General features: G+C 39.6%; 3 protein-coding genes across 6 annotated transcripts; all 3 read right to left on the bottom strand.

Moving 5' to 3' along the window:
- On the bottom strand, positions 76-4,106 carry LOC18766591 (VAN3-binding protein). Of its 3 annotated transcripts, none has more exons than XM_007200915.2 (6): positions 3,597-4,106; positions 3,371-3,496; positions 1,969-2,404; positions 1,267-1,509; positions 1,055-1,162; positions 76-884 (listed from the first exon to the last, which is right to left on the bottom strand). In XM_007200915.2, exons 1-6 carry the CDS (start codon positions 3,966-3,968, stop codon positions 676-678), a joined length of 1,494 nt encoding a protein of 497 aa, XP_007200977.1. In that variant the 5' UTR covers positions 3,969-4,106; the 3' UTR covers positions 76-675. The 3 variants fall into 3 exon arrangements, with proteins under 3 accessions (XP_007200977.1, XP_020426085.1, XP_020426084.1); XM_020570496.1 differs by lacking the exons at positions 3,371-3,496; positions 3,597-4,106 and adding exons at positions 2,493-2,693; positions 2,792-2,978; XM_020570495.1 differs by lacking the exons at positions 3,371-3,496; positions 3,597-4,106 and adding an exon at positions 2,493-2,978.
- LOC18767468 lies at positions 5,757-7,250 on the bottom strand. Its single transcript, XM_007200043.2, has 2 exons — positions 6,941-7,250; positions 5,757-6,854 (listed from the first exon to the last, which is right to left on the bottom strand). Exons 1-2 carry the CDS (start codon positions 7,208-7,210, stop codon positions 5,880-5,882), a joined length of 1,245 nt encoding a protein of 414 aa, XP_007200105.1. The 5' UTR covers positions 7,211-7,250; the 3' UTR covers positions 5,757-5,879.
- On the bottom strand, positions 7,420-12,197 carry LOC18767146 (serine/threonine-protein kinase Nek2). Of its 2 annotated transcripts, none has more exons than XM_007201350.2 (15): positions 11,868-12,197; positions 11,132-11,268; positions 10,988-11,054; positions 10,788-10,853; positions 10,631-10,677; positions 10,472-10,517; positions 10,273-10,353; positions 10,144-10,186; positions 9,979-10,028; positions 9,815-9,896; positions 9,630-9,679; positions 9,423-9,496; positions 9,140-9,191; positions 8,374-8,835; positions 7,420-8,256 (listed from the first exon to the last, which is right to left on the bottom strand). In XM_007201350.2, the coding sequence occupies exons 2-15, from the start codon at positions 11,215-11,217 to the stop codon at positions 7,618-7,620; spliced, it is 1,845 nt and encodes a 614-aa protein (XP_007201412.1). In that variant the 5' UTR covers positions 11,218-11,268; positions 11,868-12,197; the 3' UTR covers positions 7,420-7,617. The 2 variants fall into 2 exon arrangements, with proteins under 2 accessions (XP_007201412.1, XP_020426316.1); XM_020570727.1 differs by lacking the exon at positions 11,868-12,197 and adding an exon at positions 11,724-11,850.

Consider the following 13,096-nt stretch of genomic DNA (forward strand, 5'->3'; position numbering starts at 1 on the left):
CAAGTCCAATGTCAAAGGTGAATGTCTAGTGTAGCTCCCTTTTTGACATTGATGGATTGCTCTGCTTTGGATTTTCAGACCAATGCACTTGAGATCTTTGGGGTGTATACTTTAAGTTGAACAGAAACCTATGTTTTGTCACCTTGCTTTAACATTGTTGCTTTTCAGAAACCATGGCAACTAGTTTAGAGTCTATTTTCCTTTTCTTTTCTTCTTTTTGTTCCTCCCTCGTCTTCTATTTGGGGATCAACAACACTTTTAACCCAAGTGGGTTGGTCAAGAGTGTAGGCTGAGTAGGAGGAGCGCTAGTTTGAGGCGCTAAACTCTCAAAAATTGGAGAAATTATAGACTACTACCGTTGTATGGAGAAATTGTAGAGTATCATGTGTGGAGAAATTGTAGAAAATTATTGTTGAAAAAATTATAGAATATTGCCGTGATATAAAGAAATTATAAAATATTATGGTTATATGGAGAAATTATAGAATATTATTGTTGCACAATACAGTCTAACTATAACATATATTTCCATAAAGCAGGTCACTTCCTTTGAATTGAATTCAAAAGTGCAGTGCTTTTGCTCAGGACCTTTAACATGCGCCTCCTACTGCATCTCCCTATTTATACGAACAGAAGATTAAATGCCTGCTTTGGAACATAAACCAGAGGCCCTAATTAATGCCTGTTCTTCCTCTCGGCGACAATAGACAGCAGCCTTGAAACTCCATGCGTCCACACGTCATGCTCTCTCTGGTTCTTACACTCGAACTCTACGACCCCTCGTGCCTCTGTTTTCAGCCCAAAGTAACGACGCTGCTCTCCATCGTCGAACAAGTGTCTTCCTGGCCATGCAGACATGTTCTTGCAGACCTCCAACACAACATCTGCTCACCCAATAGAAAAGTTTATGTTATAAATCTTAGTCAAAATGTTGTCACTAGGGGTGTCACGACTTGGGTTGGATCGAGTCAGACGATTCGGTCAGTTAACCTGAAATTGTCCCCACCCCACCCCTAGCTGTTACAAAGTGTGCCAAGTAGTAAAATAGGCTTACTCTTTTTCTTCTTGGTGAAAGTTCCTGCTACGTGTTTGCTCTTCATTTTTAGCATCACCTGGCCTGTTCGGTGAATATAAACAGATACTATTTTCCAGTGCAGATCGCCTGCAAATGTGCAAACCATATAGGTCAATATATATCGAATTTGGGTACTAAAATTTGGGTTTTTTGTTTTGAGGGTCAAGTTAAGTTATGGTTGAGAGTTTGACCTTTTCGTGTGCGTTTGAGGAGCTCAGTGCCCCTAGCAAGGAGGTCTTGGTTACAGACCCCAAGAAAGGTAGTGTCTAGAGGAGAAGGAACAACGAGCTCATCACTAAAGCTGCCATTGCTTTCACCATTATTAGCTTTTCCGCAGACTCCGATTCCCATTCCCTTTTCCACTGGTATCACTGCTGCTATGTTCCACACCTCCTTCATTGCCCTTGCCTTTAGGGTCGCTGCCCCTCTTAAAGCTGCAATCACAGGACACAGATTTCATTTTAAGTAGCATTATTGAAGTCTAATTAAATATTGTGTGGTGAAGAAAAATTACATGGTTTTCAATTTTATTACAACCTTAGAAAGAATATAACAATCATTCATTAAAAAGGGTATGTCACAAAATTTGAGTGATTTTATTTTATACAAGCAGTAGTCTAAACTACTCTAAATTAATACAAATCACAGGAAGGAGATTCAAACTTGCGTGCAATGAGGCGGACAGATTGTCTGTCTACTCACGTTTGTAAATTTGAATAATATTAGAGGCATCATATTTTCAGACTATACTATGTTGATACGGTACATCAATTATTTTGACTAGTTGCTAATTAACACATCGCTTAGTTTGGTAATGTGGTCTAAAAATGTAGAATCTTTAGTAAAATTTGGGCAAGATTTTGTCTAGTAATTTAGCTAGCAAGAATTATTACCTGTGGCAGCGGCAGCTGTGAGAGTGGTAATGTCGTCGTGAGAGCGAACATTAACAGCAGAGCTGACCACAGAAGTGAGATGGTCATGCTCAGCTCCCATGGCTTCTGCAGCCTCAGCACATTGAGCAGCTACAAGCGTGGCAGCAGATGCCACAGCCATGTCTGTCTTGGCTGCTTGTTCGTTCTTTCTTGACGCTGAAGAAGCCGCTGTGGCTGCAGCAATGGTGGCCACAGCAGCAGCCACCGCGGCAACTGAAACAGCTGCGTGGACCTGTGCATTGTGGACTCTTGTCTCCTCCTTTTTCTTCTCTTTTCTCTCTTTCAGCCACCTCCCCACCGTCTTGGCCCCTCCAGCAGCAGGGGTATTGTTGGCATTTCCGGCACCGCTGCGGCTGCCGTTGAATAGGTTGTGGATGCTGTTGTGGGTTCGAAAGTACTGCGTTTCACAAACACAACTCCATCGTGATCAAGCGAAAAAAAAGGGTATTTACAAAACTTATGTTATAATTTAAAGAAAATTCTACCTGATTAATGGTACAAATTGAGTTGTAACAACACGACATGTTAGGAGAAAATTTTCCATAAAAAGAATCCATGAATTTGAGAAGGAGTTGATCATTCAAAAGCACCACGAACTTGGCAGATCAAATATCATGCTCTATTTGTTTTAGTTTTTTTGTGTTTTGGGCTGAACGGTGAGGTTAGTTGGGATGTAGTGATGAGCTCTGCAAGCTTAGAATCAGTGCCCGGTTGCTTACAAGCAGCAAATTACCAAAACAAGCAAAGGTGCAGAGAAACAAGACAAGGCAAGAGCTGAAGTTACCAACTTAAGCATATCTCTGGTTTGGTCTATTTTACACTCCACCCTTCTTTTCATTTCAAGAGACCCAATTTGATGCTCAGCTGCTGTCAGCTCATCTTGATTCTTGATGTCTGAGCTCTAGGCAGAGCCTAGACTGGTGCCAAGCTAACTGGCATCCATGTTTTGTCCCTACCCTTTTCTTTTTTAATTCATTTTCTATTTTGGTTTAGTTATTTTGACTTGAAGAAAATAAGGCTGGGTTGATAAGACATCCGAAACAGATTTTTAAGGAAATAATAAAAGTTTCTTCTATCTTGAAAGGAGAGAAAAGAAAAAAAAGAGAAAAGCATCTCCTGCGTTTTTCTGTGCCTATAAAACATTAATGCAATAAAATAACACAAAGATTACGGAGTAAAAGGACAGAGATGTATCATCAGATGGTGTGTGGGTGACACAGGAAAACAGAGAAAGCTGAGGGGTATCGTCACATTGGTCTCCTTGTTTGTTTTCCTTCTTGGACAAGAGTTGTGGAAATTTAAACAAAATACCATTAAAATAAGGCTAGGACTCTGAAGAAACAGAGAGGAAGAAGAAGAAGACCTTAACGACGTCGTCGTATTCCTCAGAGGGAGAAACTGGAGGGCTATCTGTCTCTGTTAGAGAACCACCAGCGTTCAAAGGTCCACTGCTGTGTGAGAGCCTGCCTGATGTTAATGGAGACACTTCCTGCAAAACCCACAAAAACCCAGAAGAACTTTAAGCCAAAAAGTAAATAAAAACAAGAAAGTAAGAAACTTGAACAAATATGAAAGAAACACAAGCACACCTCTCTCATGGACTGAGACATAATGCGATCAAGCACAAGCTGAGAAGTTACAGAGGAAGCAAAGTAAAACTGATGGCCAGAGAGAACTGGCAGCTCCTCTGACTCTCCAGCAATGTCTTCAGGTATAGTGGAAGTGGTGGTTGTGGTGTTGCATGAAGAAGAGCTGTTTGAAGAAGACTTGGAAGAAGCCATGCACGAAGGAGGCAGAGGAGGAGTAGGATGAGACAGAGCTTTGGAGACTTCAAGAGCAGAGGCACTCCAAGACCTTGACAGAAACTCCATTGGAGCTCTTGGGCTTTTGGGCAGGTGGTCAAGGTTGATTGGGTTCTGCTCAGTCCGGCGAGTGCTTAGCATTGGCAGTTTCTCTTCCATGAAAGTGAAATATTATCTAGAGAGAGAGAGAGAGGGGTGGGTTTTGAATTTGGTAAAGGGTTTGTGGGTTTTGGGATCAAAATATGGACATTGATATATACACACACAAGGAAAATGTGTACGCCTATTTGGTAATTAATGATCAATAAATCTATGTGCTTATTACTGTGAGTAAGCAAAAGATGGGATTTATTAGATATGGTCTTTGGTCAAATTGGATGTGGTAAAGTACTTTTTGTGGTGCCACCTGGAAAGATGAGTATTTTATGTTAGCTTTATTTGGAACTTATGATGGTGTGAAAGATTAGTGCATAAATAGCAATTTTGTAAGCATTATACTTGTACAAAAAGAGGTTTTAGGGATGCTTTTAGCCCCCCCTTCTATTGTGTGGACCTACTTTGATCATGTGACTAATCATCTTTCTTCAAAAGAGCTTTTGTTTGCTAAAGGATAAAAATGATAGGAAAGTTATTAAACCACTTCACTCTTGAGTCTTCACACACACACCAAAACACAAACAAAAGTGATGAACACCATTTTTCAACATACCAACTCTGTTTTCTTCCTGCCAACGTGGTCTAGTCCAACTGCATCATTGTTGTGTGTGTATGAGAAATTCTCCTCCTCTCTAGTTTAGGCTTTCGTTTGTACTTTAAAAAAAAAATTAAAAAAAATTATGTTTTCTTCCTTTTTGGGCTTTAGCCGGATTTGCTAAACATTGATTAACAACATAATTCAAAGTCTCTTCTTTTCGAATCCGCCTTAGATCTTCGTTGTAACTCTTTCTTCTTTAAAAATAATCCATTTACCTACAAAAATATTTCAAAGTATCCCACTCTCCTTGCAGCTTCAATGGTGACAGAGGCATGTAAAAATGAATGAGATGTCAGAAGGGCTAGTCTCCTTGGGTGGGGGTGACCCAAGTGATTGTGTTTCTTAAGCTAAGGTCTTGGCAACGTCCAAGGCCGACATGTTTGGAGGTCAAGACAAATTTTTAAATGGAACCATTTTTAATCTTGCTGTTTTGAGAGACACAAAGCTGCGCACTGGAGAGGGACCTAGGCTAAAATGCGCGTGCCTGCGCACGTCATCATCTACAACTTTGGCTCTTTCTTGGTATAAATAACACCCTTTTCATAAAAATCTGACTAACAAAGGATCGAAAGAAGAGAAGCAGCTTTCTTTTTCACCTGTAAGGCTTTTTTCGTTTCTTAGCCAATGACTGTTGACTATAGGAACACCCTTTATTCCTTTTGCCTCATTTTCCCTCCTAATTCCATGAATCATATTTGCCAAATTGTGTTTTGTGTTATAATTCCATTGTTCAAATGTGCTTTGTACCCTTGTTTTGGGGAAATTAGAGATGCTAATTGATCTCCTTCAATAAGGGAAGACTTTGAGTACGTCTCTCAATAGAATATTGTGGTTGAAGCTTATTTACATGGAGACAAGAACAAAAGCTTCAATTTTTATTTTTATTTAAGAAGATCTAAAGCCTTTTTAACAGTCATTGAGAACATGCCCCGGTAATAGGTACCACCTTTGCCCGGTTGAAAGTTGAAACTATTCTATCAAACTGTTTCTGCAGCCAGAGTTTGCAGGTTCTGTTTCCTTTACCACGAAACCAGTAACACAACTTGATTAGTGCAAAACTAGAACAACCCGAAACTTATCACGTGCGGCTGAACATCTTATGGCTTCAGTTTGAAGAATTGCAGGGTATAGTCTCAATTTATCTCCACTTTTACTTGTAACATGTTAAGAGAATGGTATGAAGAAGAACACAATAAATAAAATCAGGATATATGATATGAAGAAGACAAACGTTTGCATGAACCAATTACAGATGAATCTATTTGATCACTCAAAGTGAAATTAGCAATTGGGAATATACAAATCCAAGGAACACTTTATCTATTAGACTGCAAACCAATGCCACCATAGTATTGCTTGGTGGTTTCGCGTGAGAAATCTGCAAATGTCATCCCATCCTTCAACCGCAATGCCAGAGGTGGTACAATCTTCTGTATTTCTTCAGTGAGCCTACTTTGTTCTGGCTCATCGACTTCTTTGATCTCCGTCGACATCCCCAAGTTCATGGGATACTCTGTTATGGAGAAAGTTTTGTTCCATGCAGGCTGCAAGAACACAACAAAAGTCTCTCTGCTCAAGTTTTCAAACTTGGAAGGCCTAGCAACAGAGTGCAGGGTGGCGCGAAGCTTTCCTCGTGATACGATATCAGCTGACTCCCCAACCTGAACTATAAAACTCTCATGAGAGGCCTTCACCATGAACACATTATTCTTGATGGGATCAAATATTTGCAAATAAGTATGCCCATTTGGATAGGGGCATTCTTCATCTCTTTCCTCTGTTGCTTCTTGTGCAGAATTAGGCAACAGAAACATTGGAGCTGTTAAGACAGTGAAAATCCCATAATCATAATGCCATTGCTGCCACAGATTATCAGAACCAATCCCTGAAAGTTGTTTATGTTCATCACCAATCTGTTTCCCGCTAGAATTTAAGGGTCTTTTTGATGTTCTCTTTGTGCTCATAGCTTCTTTTACAAGAATGGTTTTATCAATTGGGGAATGGTAGTGAATGAGGCGAGCTTTGGCAGTGCAAGATTCCAATAAGCTCTGCTCAAGCTCATTGCCACCAATGGCTCTGTCACATACTCGAGCAAGCTGGAGCCCAAGCTCCATCATGCAAAACCCTAACTCTCTAAACCCATTTCCGAGATTCTCAAACTCAATCGTTGATCCATGCTCTGAATTCGAATGGGTTTCATCAAAATCATGTGAATATTTGATTTGCATTGCGAAAGATGACACATTTCTCTCAGGGTTTTTCAAAGGCACATCGCTCCCCAATTTGTGATCCTAAACAAACACATAACTAATTACTTGGGCAAAAACAAAATCTAGAAAGATTTGTACTTTTCCTTTTTTGGTGGGAAATTTAGTACCTTGAGGATAGTTTTACGATGGTTTGGGTTCAGAAGGGCGAGCTTGCGAGCGAGAGGGAGGAGGTCACGACGGAGAGCGGCGGCGTTGGGGACGCCTGTGATCGATAGCAGGCCTGGGCCCACAGGCCCTAGGGCTTCCATTATGGCTTTGCTCGTTGACTGCAACTTGTCAAGCTCTTCCGCCGCCGACAATGATACATTGTTGGACGACACAAGTACGAGATCGGGGTAGCTGAGCTCGTAGAGTTGTAGAACTTCCGCTTCTTCCATGTCTGTTCGTTTTCTCGAACTCGTTCGAATTTAATGTAAGATGATGCAGAATGCGGCCCAATCCAAAATGACCTCACATTATTTTATATTTATTATTAAAAAAAATTAGCTATAATTAATATATAATAAGATCATTTTAGGGTTAATTATTTATGAGCGATGAGTGATGAAAAATCAGAGAGCTTGAAAAATAGGTGAAGAAAAGAAGAAAAAGAACCAACAAAAGTCACAACCAAACACCATTCAAAACCGTTTTAGTTTATATTTTACAATTCCACTCACTTTAAACTCTTTCGATGCCACCTTCAGCATGAAGGTTTAACCAGCTACTCTTTATGTTTTTGAATTCCAGAAATCAAAGACAGAGAATATACAAGTTAAAGCAATCATAGTGTGAGATCTTGAGACTAGGTTGCAGTCTCTTTGAAGCTCTTGGTCAACCAAATGGCAGTTTCCCTGGGAGAAACCTTCTCAGGTCCGAATGGCTTCAACAGCACTCCAAGCTCTTCGAACCTTTCCTGTTGTAGAAGACGTGCACTGAACTCGAGCAACCCTTCCAATGCCTCTGCGCGTTGCTGGAATGATGAGGTGTCAAACCGCTGCTGTCGTGACTCGGAAGATGAATGGCTCGAAACACCAGTGGCAGGATTTTGATCAGAGGACTCGCTGCCATTTCGACCAGCTCCATTGCTGACATCAATCAAACTGGACTTGGCAACGGTTCTGTCAACAACTTGGACCATGCACTTGTCCTTTGTGATGGAGCGGTTGATGCTGCCTGGAGTAGTAGTAAAAGAGCATTGTGCTGATGTTGATGAAGTTCTACGGACAGGAATGGGTGGGTCTTCAGAAGAGGCTAAGGGGAATTCAGCCATCTTATCAATTCGTGGGGCATTCACAGAAACATCTGGGGACTCCAAGCTTCCCAAGGGACCTACATGGGGTCTATATGGAGTTTGCACAGCCGCAGCTCTAGTTGAGAATGGAAGAGAAGCTCTTCGTGTTGACTGGGAAGATTTTCTGGCTGGAGAATGTGACACCGGAAGCTGCAATCATAAGAATAAGGGTCAATTAATCAGCAACCTACACAATTCTTCCCCACAAAGTTGTCAAAAGTAATAAATAATCTCACTGAATTGTTAGCCACTTCAGTATGAACTTACTGAATCACGTTTTGAGCTGACGTGAGAAATTTTCGACTGCGTAATCTGTCTCCTAGGATTAGCAGAAACTTTTGCTGGTGTCGATCTTGGAGTATTAACAACGGTGAACTTCGTCGCCACTGACTTTTTGATACCATAACCTTCATGGGCACTTCCAATAGATACTTCAGTGAACTTATGATTTAAACAACTTGGAAATTCCTGCGCCCCAAGGCTAGAACATGGGGAGTCTTGTTCAGTTCCAGAAATACTAGGATTTAAAGTCCTGTCATTGCTGTATGAACGCCTTTTCTCTCTGAAAGTATGTGCAGGAATAGCTTCTGGCTCCATGAATCTTGTTTTCGTTATATAACTGGACTGAGACCAGTCAACTGGGAAAGTATTCCGTCGAGGACTATTCAATTTTTGATGAATCTTAAGCACATAAGGTCGAAGATGGGGATGACCAAGCACCTCTGCAGCCTGACAAAACATGGATAAGTTTGTGAACAAATGCACAGAAATCAAATATTTATTTCTATCAACATGCAGCAGCACCAAAACAATTTGTAGTTGTACACAGGCCATGCCCACAATGGCAACATGGACTTGATTTTGGGCTTTAATCTAGGTTATAAACAAGTCCGTGTAACTCAACAAACATAAATTTATGTGGCTTACATGGAGTCAGACACATATTCAGACTTAATCGTCAATGACCTGGTAATACACGCAGGCATTGATAAAAGAAAGTGTAGTAAAAAAAAAATAGATAAATAGAACCTACACTTGGTCTAAGTTCTGGGTTCTTCCGCAGCATGCTTTTAATAAGACCTCGACTGCAAAGGAAGAAAACAGAGAACATATCAGAGAAACACCTTTCATTGCATACATACAAATATTTGGGTAGCGGAAGCACCTTCCATTAATTTATCATATTTTAAAGAAAGAAATAAATAAAAATCCACTAAATTTCCACTGGCACGTCCAAACTCCAAACTACATATATGAAGTTACAATCACCAAAAAAACTTGAGACGGGAGGCACATGAAGAGAGAAATAAACTCACAATGCACCAGAGTACAATGTTGGAAGCGGAGCCACTATTGACTTGTTTATTTTGTTAATCAGAGATTGTATATCCTGTAGTCAGTACAAATTTTATAAGTTATCTAGGAAAAAGTCAACTCCTCAAGCCTTATGATTGTTGTTAAATGCAGAAATGGTGCAAAGAGTTAATACATAATTCATACTAAATGAAAATCCGCAAACTTACAAAGGCTTTAAATGCAGGCCTGTGAGCAGCCATTTCATATATACAGCACCCTGGAATAAGCATTGCATTTAATGTGCATGTGACTTAAAAGCCAAAAAAACAACAAAAAAGGACGGGCAGGCGGGGAGGGGGGAGATGAACTTCCTGATTAAGTCAAGGAGATACTAATGAAAGGGAAAACTTACCTAAAGACCAAATATCTGACTTAGAACCATACGGTATATCAGCAAGAAGCTCAGGGCACATATAACTCGGAGTTCCCACAACCTGTAAACGGAGCAGAACATCTTGGTCATGCATAAGCCAGTGTGTAAAATTTAAGATTGCCTTTATCAGGTGAACCACTTACAGAGGAAGCTAGATCGTCAGAAGTTAACATTTTGGCGAGACCAAAATCACCTGCATGTATTATCATGTAACCATAAGAGACAATTTCCAACGACTAACTGAACAATGTGTAAACGAACTTGGAATGCCAATCAGCATCAAGGATACAAAAAGAACAATAACTTACCCAGACGTATGTCTTGATCTTTTGTCAAAAATATATTTGAGCACTGAAGCAAAGGAACACAGTTAGAGCAAATTCGGCAATTTCAAACATGTAGCTCTAAACAAATCTCTCCCTCAACTTGCCACTGACCTTTACATCACGGTGAAGAATATGGTTGGCATGCAAGTAATCAAGGGCCATCAAGAGTTGAACTAACCATGTACAAAGTTTCTGTGCATTTCCAATTTTCAAGTAAGAAACATAATTTATCACAGTTTGATTAAATATCTAGCACACAATTGTGAGATTTTATAAAACCAAGTGGAAAGTTCGCTGCAAAAATAAGAACCTCTTCTGGAAAATGAACACCATGGGCCTTCTTTACAGCTTCTGCCCTGTACAGCAACAGGCATTGACATGAAATGATCAGAAAAGCAGCAGAAACAAAGAAAATTCAAATAATTCCTACACTCGTTATGAAGGGATTTGACCAAGAAGCAAAACTCACATGTCTCCTCCTTCACAATACCCTATAACAATGCACACAAAGCAACCCTGAAACGAAGGCATTGAAGCATCAGTTGCAGAACTAAAGAACTATAAAGAACATGAATTCCTAGTAACTCTGAGGGCATTAGAAACAAAAGTTATCATGACATACTAACCCGTTCAACCCATGAATCTTTGTATTCCACAATAAATGGATTTTGTACCGTGGAAATAAGCTCCATCTGCATCACAACGAACCACGACAGCTATTTAAAACCCAAATTGGTACATCCACCATTCAAGTATTACTCTACTCTTAGCATGTGCTCACGGATTTAGTTTTAAACCCATAAAAGAAAAAAAAAAAAACACTGACCTCCTGGTGAGCAGATCTGCGGGTTCTATCAGTTTGACGAGCAAGACGGATCTTCTTCAAGACATACCTATGCATGTGTGTATGAATGAATAATCAGCTTTATCTCTCAGACTCAAATGAATATTAAAATTGAAAGGGACTCACTTCTTCTTTTCATGCTTATGCCTCACGAGTAGAGCAGAACCAAAAGAACCTTTCCCAATCTGCTCTAGAACTTCGTACTGCTCCATCTTACACTTGTATCACTCTCCCTCTTCAGTGTTTGTGAAAGACTTTTACTCCTAGAAAGAATTCAAAAACCATACAGCTCATGAAGGATGTCACAAACACATGCTTAAAAAACCATACAAGACTCAACCTTTATCACAAGCCTCAGAAAGGAAACGCATGCACCAACAAGCATGAGGTCCTAGGGAGAGTAATTAGTAAAAATCAAGAAGCAGAATTTGATCAATAAAGTAGTGAATCCAACCAAATCAACCCAGTGAGTTTAAATAAGGAATTAATACATGGTAAACCCAACCAAATCAACCCATTGAGCTTAATTAAGGATTGAACTAAATTCAAATATATTTTCAACTAAATCTAAATCCGAACACTCAGTATCCAATATGAACTTGTGCATGAATTTACGGGAAGTAAGGGAGATAAAACCAACAAAGAGAATGAATGCATATCAGAAATTGTAGCAGAAAGTAAGAGCAAGAACAACAGGAAATTAAAAAAAAAAATGTACCAAGAATCAAGAACAAGCAAAACAGCTCCAAGGAAATCGAAGAACAAGTAAACTCCAGCTTGTTCTTTCTTGGTTTAAAACTTAAACTAGTTATAAAAACAAAAAACAAAACCTTTAAAACATTAGAAAGAGTAATATACTTACTTAAAATATGAGGACAAAATTAGGAAATTCTGATAAAAGCTCTTCACCTACTTCTCCTAATTTCTTAATTTCCTAATATTATCCATCCATCAGAGAGAGTGAGAGGGTGAGCGGCAAAAGAATTAAAAAGAAAGCAAGCTAAGAAGAATTCAAGTTCAAAATTTGCAGAGAGAGAGAGAGAGTTTGTTTTTGGATTGGAAAAGATTCTCGAGAAGGACTGAAAATCCAGAGGGGACCACACTGCACGGGCGAGGAAAGAATTGAAATTGGGAAAGAGCCAAAAAGGGCTCCACTTCTCTACGCTTTCATAAATTCATACTCATACGTACTTCAGTCTCCATCCCTGTCGTTCAAACAGACTTCCCTCTTTTGACCCAAAATAGAAACGGACTTTCCTGCCTTTTTCTTTACGCTTTTTTCTGAATTTCAAATTTGGCGGAGGCATGCTTGGTGTGCCTTTTTGCTGCTTGGGCTTTTGTGTTTCAAATTACAGAGCTTAAGGGACTTGGTGGGCTTTTTTGGAAACTGGAGTTGGTGAGTGGCCCTCATTTTGGTCCCCTAGTTTTAATTTGTCAATTTTATCCATTTAGTTTTAAATCTCTCACAATTCAAAGACACGTTACAAATTTTGTCAAATTCCTTTCAATTCCGTCTAAAATGCCTCTCTACATCAGTGAAACATGCTTACTCCGTCATTAAATCCGACGAGAATTTGGATGTGTCCCTAAACTGTGAGGGATATCAAACTACATAGGTCAAATTGCCATAATTGAAATCATAAGGACAAAAATAAAAAATCCGAAAAATTATAAACATCAGAAGTGACATTTTGCCTAAACTCACATATAAGGTGGTTTGGAAATGTCACCACCAACCTCTGAATACATTTTTACTTGAGCAATTGTTGCTATGGAGATGCCTACTCAAGTGTCTAGGCCTGTGCAGAAAGCCCATTTATTGAACATTCGAACCACTTCCACCACATGAAGATGCCCATTTAACAACTCTCCACTAACCCCAAATCTTTATTTTATTGACATGTATCAAGATCAATATACAAACATATACATGTGAATAATCAAATGGGCCAAAGAGGCTTCATTGGAAGATAAGAAACTTTGTTTTTGTTCTGTTTGATTTGTCTCTTCTTGTTTATTTAGACCAGACAGAAACAGTCACTCATCATGTCTGAGCGCATGCACTTTACAAGGCCAACTTGCAAGAGCCAC

This window comes from Prunus persica, chromosome G8, assembly GCF_000346465.2.
Source record: "Prunus persica cultivar Lovell chromosome G8, Prunus_persica_NCBIv2, whole genome shotgun sequence".
NCBI lineage: Eukaryota > Viridiplantae > Streptophyta > Magnoliopsida > Rosales > Rosaceae > Prunus > Prunus persica.